This window comes from Sus scrofa, chromosome 6 (genome assembly GCF_000003025.6).
Source record: "Sus scrofa isolate TJ Tabasco breed Duroc chromosome 6, Sscrofa11.1, whole genome shotgun sequence".
Lineage (NCBI taxonomy): Eukaryota > Metazoa > Chordata > Mammalia > Artiodactyla > Suidae > Sus > Sus scrofa.
Genome location: NC_010448.4, coordinates 91279802 through 91294073, shown reverse-complemented (window position 1 = coordinate 91294073; position 14272 = coordinate 91279802). Strand labels below are relative to the sequence as shown.

The 14272-nt window shown below is 41.0% G+C and overlaps 1 protein-coding gene across 12 annotated transcripts in view; it reads left to right on the top strand.

Annotated features, from left to right (window-relative positions):
* Positions 540–14272, top strand: part of ZMYM6 (zinc finger MYM-type containing 6) — a 54612-nt gene continuing 40879 nt past the window's right edge. For 2 of the 12 annotated variants that reach the window (XM_021095880.1, XM_021095885.1), the window contains exons 1-4: positions 778–905; positions 1820–1986; positions 12292–12376; positions 13547–13796. In XM_021095880.1, coding sequence (XP_020951539.1) covers positions 1894–1986; positions 12292–12376; positions 13547–13796 — 428 coding nt within the window. In that variant the 5' untranslated portion in view covers positions 778–905; positions 1820–1893. Of the gene's footprint in view, positions 706–773; positions 1262–1819; positions 1987–12291; positions 12377–13546; positions 13797–14272 lie in introns of those variants that run through there. The other 10 variants (XM_021095874.1, XM_021095882.1, XM_021095879.1 and 7 more) reach the window with 9 other exon arrangements.

Below are 14272 nucleotides of genomic sequence, written 5' to 3'. Positions count from 1 at the left end.
TTTTTTCTTTTTAGTAGCAGTCATGGCATGAGAAGTTCCCAGGCCAGGGATCAAACCCATGCCACAGCAGTGACCAGAGCCACAGCAGTGACCAGAGCCACAGCAGTGACCATGCTGGATCCTTAACCTACTGAATCACCAGGGAACTCCTCATGTCAAGTGTTTGGCTTAATAAATATCAGCTATTATTTATTCATAGCAGGCCACATCCTTGGAAATGATCATTAAAGTATGGTGCAAGAATTCCCTTGTGGCTCAGCTGGTTAAGGATCTGGCATTGTCACTGCTATGGCTCAGGTTACTACTGTGGCACAGGTTCAGTCCCTGGTGAGGGAACTTCCGCATGCTGCCCCACCCCAATGTGGTGCAGCGAACTTACAGCATCAACTATATACACCCCTAAGAGTCTCCCCTCAACCACTTTCTCTACCTTTTCCTCATTGGGTCTCGGTCTCTTTAAGAAGTCAACCATAGCTGAAGAAAGGGGAATGCTGGGAAGGTCCACTCAGCTCAGGTTTGGAGCACTATGGGAAAAGGGGCGGAGACTATGGCTGCGCACGCTCAGTTGTCCGGGTGTTGCGTTGGGATGGATCAGGCGGAGGAATTCCAGTAAAAGAAAATAATCTTCATCCCCGAGCAGGGCCCTTCGGTTTTATTCCTCTTTTCTTCGTCGGTGTTCCCCGGGAACAGGAAGGCCACTAGAAGGTGAGCGCGGCAGGTGGCAGCGGGAGGGGCCGCACGGGGCGGGGCAGCGGCTGCGCCACGTGACGAGGCGGGCGCCGGGCGGAAGCGGAGCAGTCGGACTGGGCAGCTGACGCGTTGCGGTTTTGCTGCTGGGACGCGCTGACAAGCATATGCGGGTTGTGTTCTCACCATTCGATACAACGTTGCCGCGTTTGTACTCGGTGACCGGCGTGGGAATTACTGGTGGGGACGAGATTTTCGGAGCGAATATGACACGAGCGTCCATAGATTATTTTAACTGTGGCAAGTGGTTAGAAGTTCTCATCTGTAGTACAGGCTATTAAGCCAGCTGCCCATTTCCATGTCTGGCTTGACTGTTTGGATTAAAAACAACTTTGAAGAGCCTCTTTTTTGCTTCAGGTTTACTGCGTCCTATTTAGTACGTTTATTTTTAGGGGATGGGAAGTCTGCTCGATGACTAATAAGAGTATCTTGTTTACAAGAAGGCGATTGGAAAGTGGAGCTATGAGGGGCTCATACCAGGGCACGGCCCCCTTGGAGACCCTGAAATGTGCAGGTGGTCAACTTTACCTGTGGTGGCATCTTGCGCTCTGATGTATCATTAGGCCTTGTGCTCTGATCTAGCGTTAGGCCAAAGAGGTTGGGTGCTTAGGGAGGCTTCCAGTAAAGACTGAGTTCGAGGTAGAGGTGGGGAACTTCATGTGCCTCACTTTTAAAGGTAAAAGCTGCTGTGGGCCTCCAAATACTAATTCTCATGGAGTCAGAAACTGTATTTCTGAGTCCTTTCTTCTAAGAGCTTGGTAACTTCCTCCCACGTCTTGCTTTGCTAGTCTAATTTTCTCAGTAACTTTCAACATATAAAAGACCAATGTTTGTCTTTAAAGATATTAGGGAAGTGGGAGTTACTGCTGTAAGACTGTTTTCTTATGTGAAGGTAGCTACTAAAAGAGCAGAAGGCAGGAAGAAGAGAGAATAGTCGTGGCCCCAGAAGGGTTGTTTTTTCAAATGCCTGCTCCTGAAACCTTGTGCTCAACATAAAGCTTTTGATGTAAATAAACATGGGAAAAAAAAGAAAGAATAAACCCGAATACCAACCCTTTATGTTGTGTTTTAGGAATCCAGCTATCCATCACCAAGAAGAAATCTATTAGTTTTAGACTGGGGAATTCCTTTCCATAAAAACTTAGAATGAAAGAACCTTTGGATGGTGACTGTGGCAAAGCAATGGCACCACAGCAGGGACTTCTGGACAAAATTAAAGAAGAACCTGACAATGCTCAAGTAAGCATTTCATCTTTATTTTTAAAAACTTTTTTTTTTTTTAAATTTCTTCTTTTCTAGCTGGTGAATTCAAATTTTTAGGTAGTTTCTGACTTACAAGGTAACCCAAGTTGATTTTTTTCCCTACTTTAGATGAGTATATCACCTTTTCTGCTCTTTGAATGAAAAAAGATCTTGGTAACTCTATGATATTTCTTTTTGTGAGAAGAAAGTAATCTTTGAATGAAAAAAGATCTTGGTAACTCTATGATATTTCTTTTTGTGAGAAGAAAGTAATGTGTATTACCGTTTTTCCGTTACTTCTTAACTTAAAAAAAAATTCTCTTGTATCTGATAGTGGTTGCTTTTTATTCTATACGTGTTTGTGGCCTACTCTAGCCAGGCTTGGGGGATCCAGGTGTGAGCACAGTCAGTTTTAGTCCCTTTCCTTACAGAGCTTGCAGGTTGGTAGAAGAGATAGACATTACATAAGTAATTGTTCAAATAATATATATAATTACAAACTATGATGAGTACTGTGGAAGAGAAGTCTAAAATGGGGAATCTGACCTAGTTTTGATTGGGGACAGGGGGCTAGAGAAAGATTTGTAAGCTGCATTATGAAGAATGAATTGACTAGGTAAAGGCATGGAGGACAGTGTTCCAGATAGAAGGATCTGTGTATAGGAGAGCTCTGAGTTGGGAAGATGCATGGTTCTTTTGAAGAACTGCAAGACCAGTGGGCCTGGAACAGAAAAGGTGTGAAAATGGTGAAGATGAGGATGACAATGATGATCATAACAGCAATACTAACTATTAGTGATATTAATATATTAATATGTAGAGTATATCATTATAATGTGACATTATAACTATTAACCTATTATTATTAATACTTATAGTGCTTAGAGTGTGCTGGGCACCAGTCTCACAACCATGTTATTATGTCCATTTTATTTTTTAATTTTTAAAAAACTTTTTGGCTGCGTCGGTGGCATGCAGAAGTTCCTAGGCCAGGAATCAACTTGTGCCACAGCAATGACAATGCCAGATCCTTAACCCACTGAACCATCAGGAAACTCCCTTATTATCTCTGTTTTAGAGATGAGGAAACCAAAGTATAAAGAGGTCATGCGGTTTACCATAGCTCACAGCTCATAAAGGGCAAAGACTGGATTCAAATCCAGGTGGTCAGACTTCAGAGTCTATGCTGTCCTGCTTCTAGAATGAAACCCTGTAGGTGGTTTGAGGCCAGATTATGTAGGACCTTGTGGACCTTGTTACGAATTTTGATCTTATACTGAGAGCTTTGGGAAGCTGTTGTAGGGTTTGATGTTGGAGAATAAGATGATCATGTTTGGAAAGATCATATGGCTACCATTCAGAGACCCAGATTGGAAATCTGTGGAGATAACGTGGAGAGACCAGTTAGTTGCTTTGGTAAAAGATGATTTTTTTTTCCCTTCTTGGACAGTTCTTTTGCTTTATCCTCGAGTTAGTGGCTTTCTTGTATAAGTAAGCCATTACTACCAAAAGTATTAATAATAAAATAATTAAATAATAATGATAATATTTTATTTCTCATACTATCTCAGAGGAAGTAGTATTCCAGGATAGGGAGGCCAAATAGGTTTTGTCGTGTTCTTTTTTTTTTTTTTTTTTTTGCTTTTTAGGGCTGCACCTGCAGCATATGGAAGTTCCCAGTCTAGCGGTCTAATTGGAGCTGTGGCCACCAGCCTATGCCACAGCCACAGCAATGCGGGATCTGAGCCGTGTCTGTGACCCACACTACAGCTCATGGCAACGCTGGATCCTTAACCCAGTGAGCAAGTCCAGGGATCGAACCTGCGTCTTCACGGATACTAGTTGGGTTCGTTAACCACTGAGCCATGACGGGAACTCCAGTTTTGTCATATTCTTCAACTTCACGCCCTCCTAAAGTGCTGTACTTTGAAGGGTTCTGAGGTAGTGTCTACAGAATGAGGGGTGGGGGGGTGGTGGTATCCATGACACTTGTTTTCCCTCCAAATGGTAAATTCTTCTTCTTCCATTGCCAGAAGTAACCATTTGTTTGCCAAGTTTTCTGGATTCTGCCTCTGAAGAATTTTAAAATTCTGTCTCTTCCCTTTCCTCCCTGTTTCATTATTTCTCCTCTGGACTCTTCAACAGTTCCCTATTCCTCCTCATCTCTTTAGACACATATCTCATCAGAACATTATATAGTGATACCATGGTACTTTTTTTTAAGGACAGGAGCCAAGTTTTTTACTTGATCATTTCTTGCCTTTTTTTTTTCCCCCCATTGATTTTTAGGGCTGCAAGTGTGGCATAGGGGAGTTCCCAGGCTAGGAGTTGAATCATAGCTGTAGCTGCCAGCCTATACCACAGCCACAGCAATGCTGGATCCTTAACCCAGTGAGCGGGGCCAAGGATCGAACCTGCATCCTCATGGATACTAGTTGGGTTCATTACTGCTGAGCCACAGCAGAAACTCCCATTTCTTGTCTTTAAAGTAAAGACTTTAAAGTACTCCTCAATGACACTCTTGGTATGAGACACTTTACTATAGTCCTTAACCACCACACAACTGCAACCAAATGCTTTACAGGGTTTTCCTTCTCTGTCAGTTTTACGGAGGACTATCCATTCCCTTAGTTTCTTGTTGTCATCAATCTTAATTAGGTTGATTTGTTGTTCAGCACAAGAGCTTCCACCAACTTGACATAAGCGAATCAGTTAGAGGCAAGCACACAAAGATCAGCCTGGTGCTTGTCTGAGGCTTTGGTAGCTTCGGAATTGTGTGTACTAGGAAGTTGTGTAAGAGGGCATGAGGGTCGTGTCAGCACCTCTTGTGGAACAATATTAATGTCCATTACACCTCCAGCAGAAAATGCCTTCCTTCACTGAGGCAGTGGGTTACCACCAAGATGCCATGGCAGTAGTATGGGTAGTATTGACCACACCTAAGGCATGTGGGTGTTCCCAGGCCAGGGATTGAATTCCAGCCTTAGCCACAACCTGCACCGCAGCTGTGGTAACACCAGATGCTTAACCTGATGCACCACAGTGGGAACTCCTGGAGCCAAATCTTGAATGCACCTGAGCCTTCATCTCCTGCATGACTTCCCAGAGACAGGGAAAGAGCATCATGGTTCTCATTATAGATCTAATGCTATTGCTCTCTTTAAAGATCCTGCCTCCTTATGTGGGATAAAACATAAACTTTTTAGTGTGACATTCAAACTATCCATGTTTAGGCCTTGGCTTCCCTTTTCAGTATCATCACTCATCCTTCCCACCTTTTCTATCCTGTGCTCCTGCAAACTATCTGCATTTCACAAAAAGGTATACACTGTTGATTTTTATTTCCTTGTCTTTGCACATGCCATTTCTTCTGCCTGAGTGTCTTAAACTAGGTAGCTTGGTGAAAAGTTTCTCCTCTTTTATTTATTTTTTTTATTTTTTAAATTATTTCTTTTTTAAATTTTTTATTTTATTTTATTTTATTTATTTATTTATTTATTTTTTGTCTTTTTGCCATTTCTTGGGCCGCTCCCGCGGCATATGGAGGTTCCCAGGCTAGGGGTCGAATCGGAGCTGTAGCTGCCAGCCTACGCCAGAGCCACAGCAACGCGGGATCCGAGCCGTGTCTGCAACCTACACCACAGCTCACTGCAACGCCGGATCGTTAACCCACTGAGCAAGGGCAGGGACCGAACCTGCAACCTCATGGTTCCTAGTCAGATTCGTTAACCACTGTGCCACAACGGGAACTCCCTCTCCTCTTTTAAAATACAGTTTGTCACTCAGAGGTAGAGTTAACCATTTTTTTTCTCTCTTTTTGTTAAAGGTATAGTGCCTTCACTTTTATTTTGGCATCTAAAGGTCAATGAATTTTATTTTCAAAGAGATGGTTCTTATTTGACCAGAAACCTTAATTTCAGGTCAAACCTTAATACAACAACTGTACAAAGTATAGGCACAATAATTAGAATAAAATGTCCTGTGTTTCATAGATGAGGAAACTGAGACTGAAAAAATAAATGTTTTCACCGAGCTCTCATGGCAAAGTTGGGATACAAAATTCGTTTTTTAAAATTCCAATGCAGTATTTCTTTCATTGTACTTTGCCTGTAATATAAAAGTTTAACAAATATTGTATTGTGAGTTAAGTGCATGTTCTTTCTAATAAAAAAATTGTGGTAGGAGTTCCCGTCGTGGCTCAGTGGTTAAAAAATCCGATTAGGAACCATGAGATTGCGGGTTCGATCCCTGGCCTTGCTCAGTGGGTTAATGATCCGGCGTTGCCTTGAGCTGTGGTGTAGGTTGCAGACGCGGTTCGGGTCTTGCGTTGCTGTGGCTCTGGCATAGGCTGGCAGCTGCAGCTCCGATTGGACCCCTAGCCTGGGAACCTCCATATGCCGCAGAAGCGGCCCAAGAAATGGCAAAAAGACAACAACAAAAAAATTATGGTAATGAAAAATCCCACTGTCAGCTTACATTGTAAATTTAAGTGAAAAGTGACCTACTCAGTTCTCTTTGGTTTATATTAATGCTTCAAGGTAAATAGGCTGTAATTTTTCATGATTGAGCGTCTGGACTATGATGGAAAAGCCAAATGAACAAATGGTGTGTGCTGTTTTTAATGTTGTATTTGAATACTGGAAAATAGACAAAAAATGAAAAAGATTAATCTTTTCAGATATACTAAGGGTCTGTTCTGCATATTAAAGCTATAGTTAAGCTCTCATTTTGTTTGTTTGTTTGTTTTGTCTTTTTGTCTTTTTAGGGTCACACCTGTGGCATATGGAAGTTCCCAGGCTAGGGGTCGAATTGGAGCTGCAGCCGCCAGTCTGTGCCACAGCCACAGCAGTGCAGGATCCAAGCCGGGTTTGCAAATTACGCCACAGCTCATGGCAATGCCAGATCCTTAACCCACTGAGGGAGGCCAGGGATCAAGCCCACATCCTCATGGATACTAGCCAGGTTCATTAACCGCTGAACCACGATAGGAACTCCCCATTCACTGAGTTTTTGTTCCTGCTTAAATAATCTATAGCACTTATTGAACATGGTTGTAAGCAGTTTACATAATGAATCCATGGGTCGCTTATAACCCTACAAGTACTGTTCCTATTCTCACTTTAACACATAAGGAAACTGAGACACAAATAGTCACTTGCTAAATGTAACACAACTAATAAATGGTTGAGCTAGCATTTGAGCCCAAGCAACCTGATTTAAGGGCCCAAACCCTTAACCAAGATACTAAGCCATGTTAGTTATTTTGTTTTCAGAGAGCTACAAAGATGAAAAGATGGGGCCTCTGCTTTCAAGTGAATTGGTAAGGGGGAGTAAAGGTATGGAAATGAGGGAGGTAATTATTTGTTGTATGACTGTGCCCTGCCAGAGGTATTCTAAGTGTGTCTTAGGCATTCTCATTCAAGCTCTACCACCATAGGAAGAAAATATCCTTACCCCATTTTACAAAGGAGGGAACTGAGGAAACGACTGGTTAAGTAATTTACAAACTCAAAAGAAGCATCAGAGCTGGAATTGGAACTAAGTTTTGACTGGCTTCAAACTTGTATTCTTTCTGTTGCTTTGTGCCATCTCTGTACAGTTACAGAGTCACAGTATTATGTAATTACTGTAATTAAAAAAAATTGTGTAAGGTGCATGCATTGGGAGTATAGGGAAGGGAACCCTTATGTCTGTCTAGGGTGGAGAGGAAGCCTTCTTCACAGGGCAAGTAGCACTTGAATTATAACCATCGATTACAACCTTCAGACAGGAGTTCCCTCTGTAGCGCAACAGGATCAGCAGCATCTCTGCAGTGCCAGGACACAGGTTCCATCCCTGGCTGGCACAGTGGGGGTTAAAGGATCCAACATTGCTGCAGCTGTGGCATAGGTTGCAACTGCAGCTCTGGATCTGATCTGGGAATGCCACATGCTGCGGGGCAGCCAAAAAAGGAAAAAAAAAAGACCTTTGGACAAGAGAGAACTGCTAGTCATGCAGGTGGAGGCGAGAGAATATAGTATGTTTAGTGGTTGAGTATTTAAACAGTAAAGTGGGGGAAGAGAATAGATCTTAGGTATTTAGATATAATTGATTTAACTTGAGGTAACATATGCGATATGAGGGTCAAGGAAGAGTCCAGGAATGCTCAGAGGTTTCTGGCTTCAGTAAGTTGACTTCGTGGTGATGTGGTGATACCATTTACTGAGGGGCTAGGAACAGGATTTAAGGGAAAAGTAGTAAGTGTAGTTTGGGATCTGTTGTGTTTAAGGAGCTTGTGGGACCTTCAAGTGATAATCTGCACTAGGAGGCATTTGTACGTATGGATGTGGTATTGAGAGATTAGAAAGTTAGCTACCTGTAAGTGTACGGTTGCCAGATAAAGTATAGAGTGCTCAGTTAAATTGTGCCTGGCAAATAAACAGTGAGTGCTTTTTTTCATACAAGTATGTTGCATGCAGTATTTGGGCCATACTTATACTAAAGATTATTGTTTATTTGAAATTCAAATTTAACTGAGTGTTTTATATTTCATTTGCTACATCTGGTAGCTGTATATAGGTGATAGTTGAAGTCATGACTGTGGATGAGATTGTTCAGGGGACTAGAGTAGAGAAGAGTAGAGCTCAGGATATAAAGCTGGGAACTGGATTAATCTGAGGCTTCAGAATGGCTTCAAAGTAGTTGCCCAAGCAGCAGCCTCATCATTGTCTGGGGACTTGTTAGAATGTATATTCTTGGGCCCTGCTCCAGCCCTGCTGAGTCAGAAACTCTGAGGCTGAAACCCAACAGTCTGTGTCTTAACAAGACTTCAGGGGCTTCTGATAGCTGTGATTTGGGAACCACTGACATAAGGGGTGAATGTAAGAAGAACAGTGAAGCTTACTAAGAAATCAGAATTCCTTTGTGGTGCAGTGTGTTAAGGATTTGGCGTTGTTGCTGCTGTGGTGTGGGTTCCACTCCTGGCCCCGGAACTTCCACATGCTGCTGACATGGCTCTCCCCCAAAAAAGGGTGAGGGGGAATACTAAGAAATAGTAATAAATTGAAGTAACAATCAAAAGACAACCAGTGGAATTATTGGCACTGTCAGATGTATCTGAAAACCCAAGTAAGATAAAACCTAAAAATAATTATTGAATTAGGCAATTGTGAGGTGATTGGTTATGTCAGTTGAATCAATACCCTGACTGCCTTGCATTCAAAGTGAGGAAGTAGAGGAAGAATGGAATACTTTTCCTCTAAGTTTGGTTGTAAAGGAAGAGAGTAAAGAGAGCAGTAGTTCCTTGGAGACTAGATAAGCTGGAAGGAAGAAACCAATATGGAGGCTGTGAAAGGCGCAAAGGTAAGAATGACAGAGACTGCCTCGAGGAGCTCCATATGTGCTGCCCATGCTGAACTTCAGCTGAACTCTAACATGAAACTGCTGAATAGTTGCTGAGTTGCCAAAAGGAAAGAACAATGCTGAAAACTGGACTTTTTCTGGACGAAGGAAACCATACCTTTCTCTAGTAAAAGATGGGATGTGCTTGGTAAACCCACTCATATGTATAGACCAGACTTACCCTCCAATCGAAATTCTTGGTAAACAGCCTGTGTAAGCCTGTGTGAACTTCCTCCTTTTCCCATAAAAACCCCTCCCCACCTTCCTCCCGTGGCCACTATTCTGGGTTGCTCCAGAATCTGTGATCCCTGAATTAAAATTCTAAGAACCCAAATAAATTACCTTTTTGTCTCTTTACAATTCATGCTGCTTTCAGTTGACAAGGTGGAGAGAGGCTGAAGATATACAAAGATAGTATGAAGTGCTGTAGGAAGAGAGAGGGAAAGAGATCCTGAACACAAGCACTATTTTAGCCATGGATGAGAAGGTTGCCTTTCCTTAAGGTTCAAGGACAGTTTGCTGATTCATTTGTAGGCATAATGGAGGGAGAAATCAGGATGTTGAGGGAATTCGTGCATAGCTGTTTCTATTTTCTTGGTGAAATAGAAATATTATTGAGCAGGAAATGTGTGGGGTTGGGATTTAGGAGTGATGAAGGTGTGGAACAGTTACTTTGCGAAGTAAAAGCAACTGATCAGGGAAATGTAACAGGTGTATTAGAAAAATATTAGAGATTAAGTTGATGATAAGGTGAAGTAATTTTTATTGAGTCTTAAGTGTTCTTTTGGTAAGTCGAAGGAGGTACTTTTAACTTCCTCCTCATTTTGCACATGCCAATAAATAAATACCATTATTTAAGTACAATACTAAGAACATCCACTTTGAATCAAATGAACTTGGATTCAGTCATTTAACAAATATTTATTAGATGCCATCATTGTGAAAATAATAATAAGAACATTTTTGTTTGTAATTATGTCTAACTTTTGGCCAACTGTAAGGCATCATGCTACATATGTTATTTGTGTTAAATCATTTAGCTACCATAAATCTAGTCCTATGGGTTAGCTTATATTATTTTCACTTTATAGATAAGGAAGTTGAGACTGGGAAAAGATTAAATAACTTGTTTAAAAACTAGGATCACAGAGTTCTCGTTGTGACTTAACAGGTTAAGAACCTGACATGGTGTCAGTGAGAGTGTAGGTTTGATCACTGGCCTTGCTCAGTGGATTAAGGTTTGGCATTGCCGCAAGCTGCGGCGTAGACCCAAGCCACTGCAGTGACAGTGCTGGCTACTTAACCCCCTGAGCCACATGGGAACGCCTTTATTTGCACATTTATGAGGGAGATAGCATGGGTTTGAAATAGACCTCGGTTTGATTCCCATCTGTGTGCTTAGTATTTTTGTGACCTTGGACAAGTTGATGAACATCTCTAAGCCTCATTTCCTCATCTGTAAAGAAGATACCAAGAAAAAAAAAAGAGGAAGGTAGAAAAGTTCCTACCTTATTGGCAGCAGCTTGTTTGGTCCCTTAACATACATCATGGAAAGTAGTAAATTACTACAGTGGTTCCTAGTCTTTAGCATTTAGTAGTCCAAAGAAATTTCAAAGTAACTTTGGGACCTGCTGTATTAGTTATTTTTTTTGCTAAGTATAGGGAGATTGAAAATACAACTACCATTTGTTATCACTATTGTTTCAAAAAAGTAAGACTATTTTGGAGTTCCCTGGTGGCTCAGCAGGTTGGAGATCTGGCATTGTCACTGCTGTGGCTCAGGACATGCTGTGGTTGAGCCCCACCCCCCAAAAAATTAGATTAAAAAAATACTTTTTCTTTTGAAACATATAAGACTTTTTTTTTTTTTTTTTTTTGATCAGGGAGTGCTGTGCTTGCAGCACACAGAAGTTCCCGAGCCAGGATCAAACCCATGCCACAGCAGTGACTTGAGCCATAGCAGTGACAATAGCAGATCCCCAACATGCTGAGCCACCAGGGAACTCCTGAAATATGTAAGACTATTTTATCAACTCCCTCCCCAAAGTAGGATGGCTCTGATCTCAGAATAAAGGGCAGTCTTTTTCAAGATAGGTATGTGTATTTAATTTGTTTTCATGATTATGTGTTATTTTAAAGCATTTTGAAGGACATTTTAGGATAAACCTGATTTAGTGTGTGATGATTTTGTGTATAATGAACAGATTACATCGAAACTCTTGTCTTTCCTGCCTGTAACATACATGACAACTTGCAAACCTATTGGCTAAAATTGCTAATTTGATCCAAACTCTAAATCATTCAGATTTAATTTCACTTTTTGCTCCCTGATAAACACAGCCTAAAAAAGGGGTAATGCTCAGCATTGAGATTGATGTGCATTACTCTCATATATCAAGATTACATTTGAGGAATTCTCTTTGTGGCTCAGTGGCTTAACGAACCAGACTAGTATCCATGAGGATGTGGGTTCTATCCCTGCCCTTGGTCAGTGGGTTAAGGATCCAGCATTGGCGTGAGCTGTGGCGTATGTCACAGACAAAGCTCCGATCCTGCGTTGCTGTGACTGTGGTGTAGGCTGGCAGCTACAGCTCCACTTCAACCTCTAGCCTCAGAACTTCCATATGCCACAGGTGTGGCCCTAAAAAAAGAAAAAGAATAATGATAATTAAAAAAAACCTGAAAAGATTACATTTGAAAAGTAGATATAACTATCATAAAAGATTCTCCAATTCTAAATATCCTTTTTGTAGCAATTAAATCTAGCCTAATAACTTGTAAATTTTGACTTTTGAGGTATTTGTGAAGGTGATTATGATTGTAATGTAGAAGAGATGAATATGACAATTATTTTTTGTTTCAATTTCTAGTTTAGTTTGATACTAACACTGTATTAATTTCTCTCTTTTTTTTTCCATTAAGGAATATATACATGATTCAAAGCCAAAAACTCAAGAAAGTGAACTGAAAATTAGCGCTGTGTTTTCAGTCAGTGACAGTCCTCTTGGTAAGATATGCAACTATAAGTTAGTTACAATTAGTATTTTTTTTTTATTATTATTATTATTTTTTTTTGTCTTTTGTTGTTGTTGTTGCTATTTCTTGGGCCGCTCCCGCGGCATATGGAGGTTCCCAGGCTAGGGGTTGAATCGGAGCTGTAGCCACCGGCCTACGCCAGAGCCACAGCAACGCAGGATCCCAGCCGCGTCTGCAACCTACACCACAGCTCACGGCAACACCGGATCGTTAACCCACTGAGCAAGGGCAGGGACCGAACCCGCAACCTCATGGTTCCTAGTCGGATTCATTAACCACTGCACCACGACGGGAACTCCTACAATTAGTATTTTTATATTCTCACTAGTAAAAGTACCTCTCGATGTCAGTCTTTTTCTTCCTTTAGCTGAAGCAGTGCTTTACAAACTGGCTAGCTGGTCTTGACCAACATTTTAAAAAGTGGACTATAATAAGATTTTAGTTGGCCCTTGAACAACACCAGTTTGAACTGTGTAGGTCTACTTATATGTGATCTTTTTCAATAAATGCAGTACCTGTATTTTCATTTTACAGGTCTTTAACTACGTGTGGGAAAATATTTGTGTCTGATTGGATTTCACGGTATATGGAATCAAAAGAACTAGGTGAAAACAAAAACAAAACAAACAAAAAGAGAACTAGAGTTCGAGTCCTGATTCTATCCAGACTGTTTCAGTTCTGTGCCCTTGGATGAGTCATTTATTGTCTCCTTTGGTTTTGAGGCAGAGACAGCCAGGCACAGATTTTCGATTGTGTGGGGTGGGTGCCCCCTAACCCTTCAGTTGTTCAAGGGTCAACTGTATACAAAATGTGATGCGTATAGTAAGAAAACATTATTTCATGAAACTATTATTTCAGTTATTAAAGTTTATATACAAACACACGTATACACGCGCATGTGCACACACACACACACACACACAAATGCTGTATGTGTCTCCTGGGTTATAATGTGAAATGTAGTTCTTACTATGTGCCATGGTTTAGAAAGTTTGAAACTGCCTGTTTTATTAGATTGCTTATAGCCTCAATTTTGGATTTCAAGACTGAGGGAATTTGTCCTAAAAAGTAGAGAATATGTGTATGTTCATGTTGATATGAAAACTATTTTTTATTTATTTTTCTTATTTTGTTTTTATAGCCCAACAGTTGACCCCAGGCTTTCAGCTTTCTCCTGCATCATCTGGCCCAAATATATCACTTCCTTCTGTTCCAGCCGTAGCTATTCAGGTTTTTTGTTCTGGTTGTAAAAAAATGCTTTATAAGGGGCAAACCGCGTATCATAAGACAGGATCTACTCAGCTCTTTTGTTCCACAAGGTGCATCATTGGATATTCTTCACCCGTCTGCCTACCACCTCCTCCCAGGAAAACCTGTGCAAACTGCTCAAAGTATGAAATTCTTAATTACTTTGTTTTTTTAGCATGTTTAGTTCAAACATACCATTGTGATTTTAAACCTCTTTAGCACATTTCCTGGGAAATACTTTTTAGCTAATTGAGAAATTTGCAAATTCTGAAGTTTTATAAAGTTAATACGTGATGTAAAAAAGTATTACCTAAACTAGTTTTCCTATCTTTTTCAGTTTATTTTTGTCTTTTTAGAGTCACACCTGTGGCACATGGAAGTTCCCAGTCTAGGGGTCGAATCAGAGCTGCAGCTTCCAGCCTACGCTACAGCCACAGCCCCACCAGATCTGAGTTTTGTCTGCAGCCTATTTTGCAGTTCATGGCAATGCTGGATCCATAACCCACTGAGTGGGGCCAGGGATCAAACCTCATGGATACTAGTTGGGTTCATTACTACTGAGCCACAACGGGAACTCCTTGAAAGTTATTGAAATATAGAATGAAATAATATTAACCCT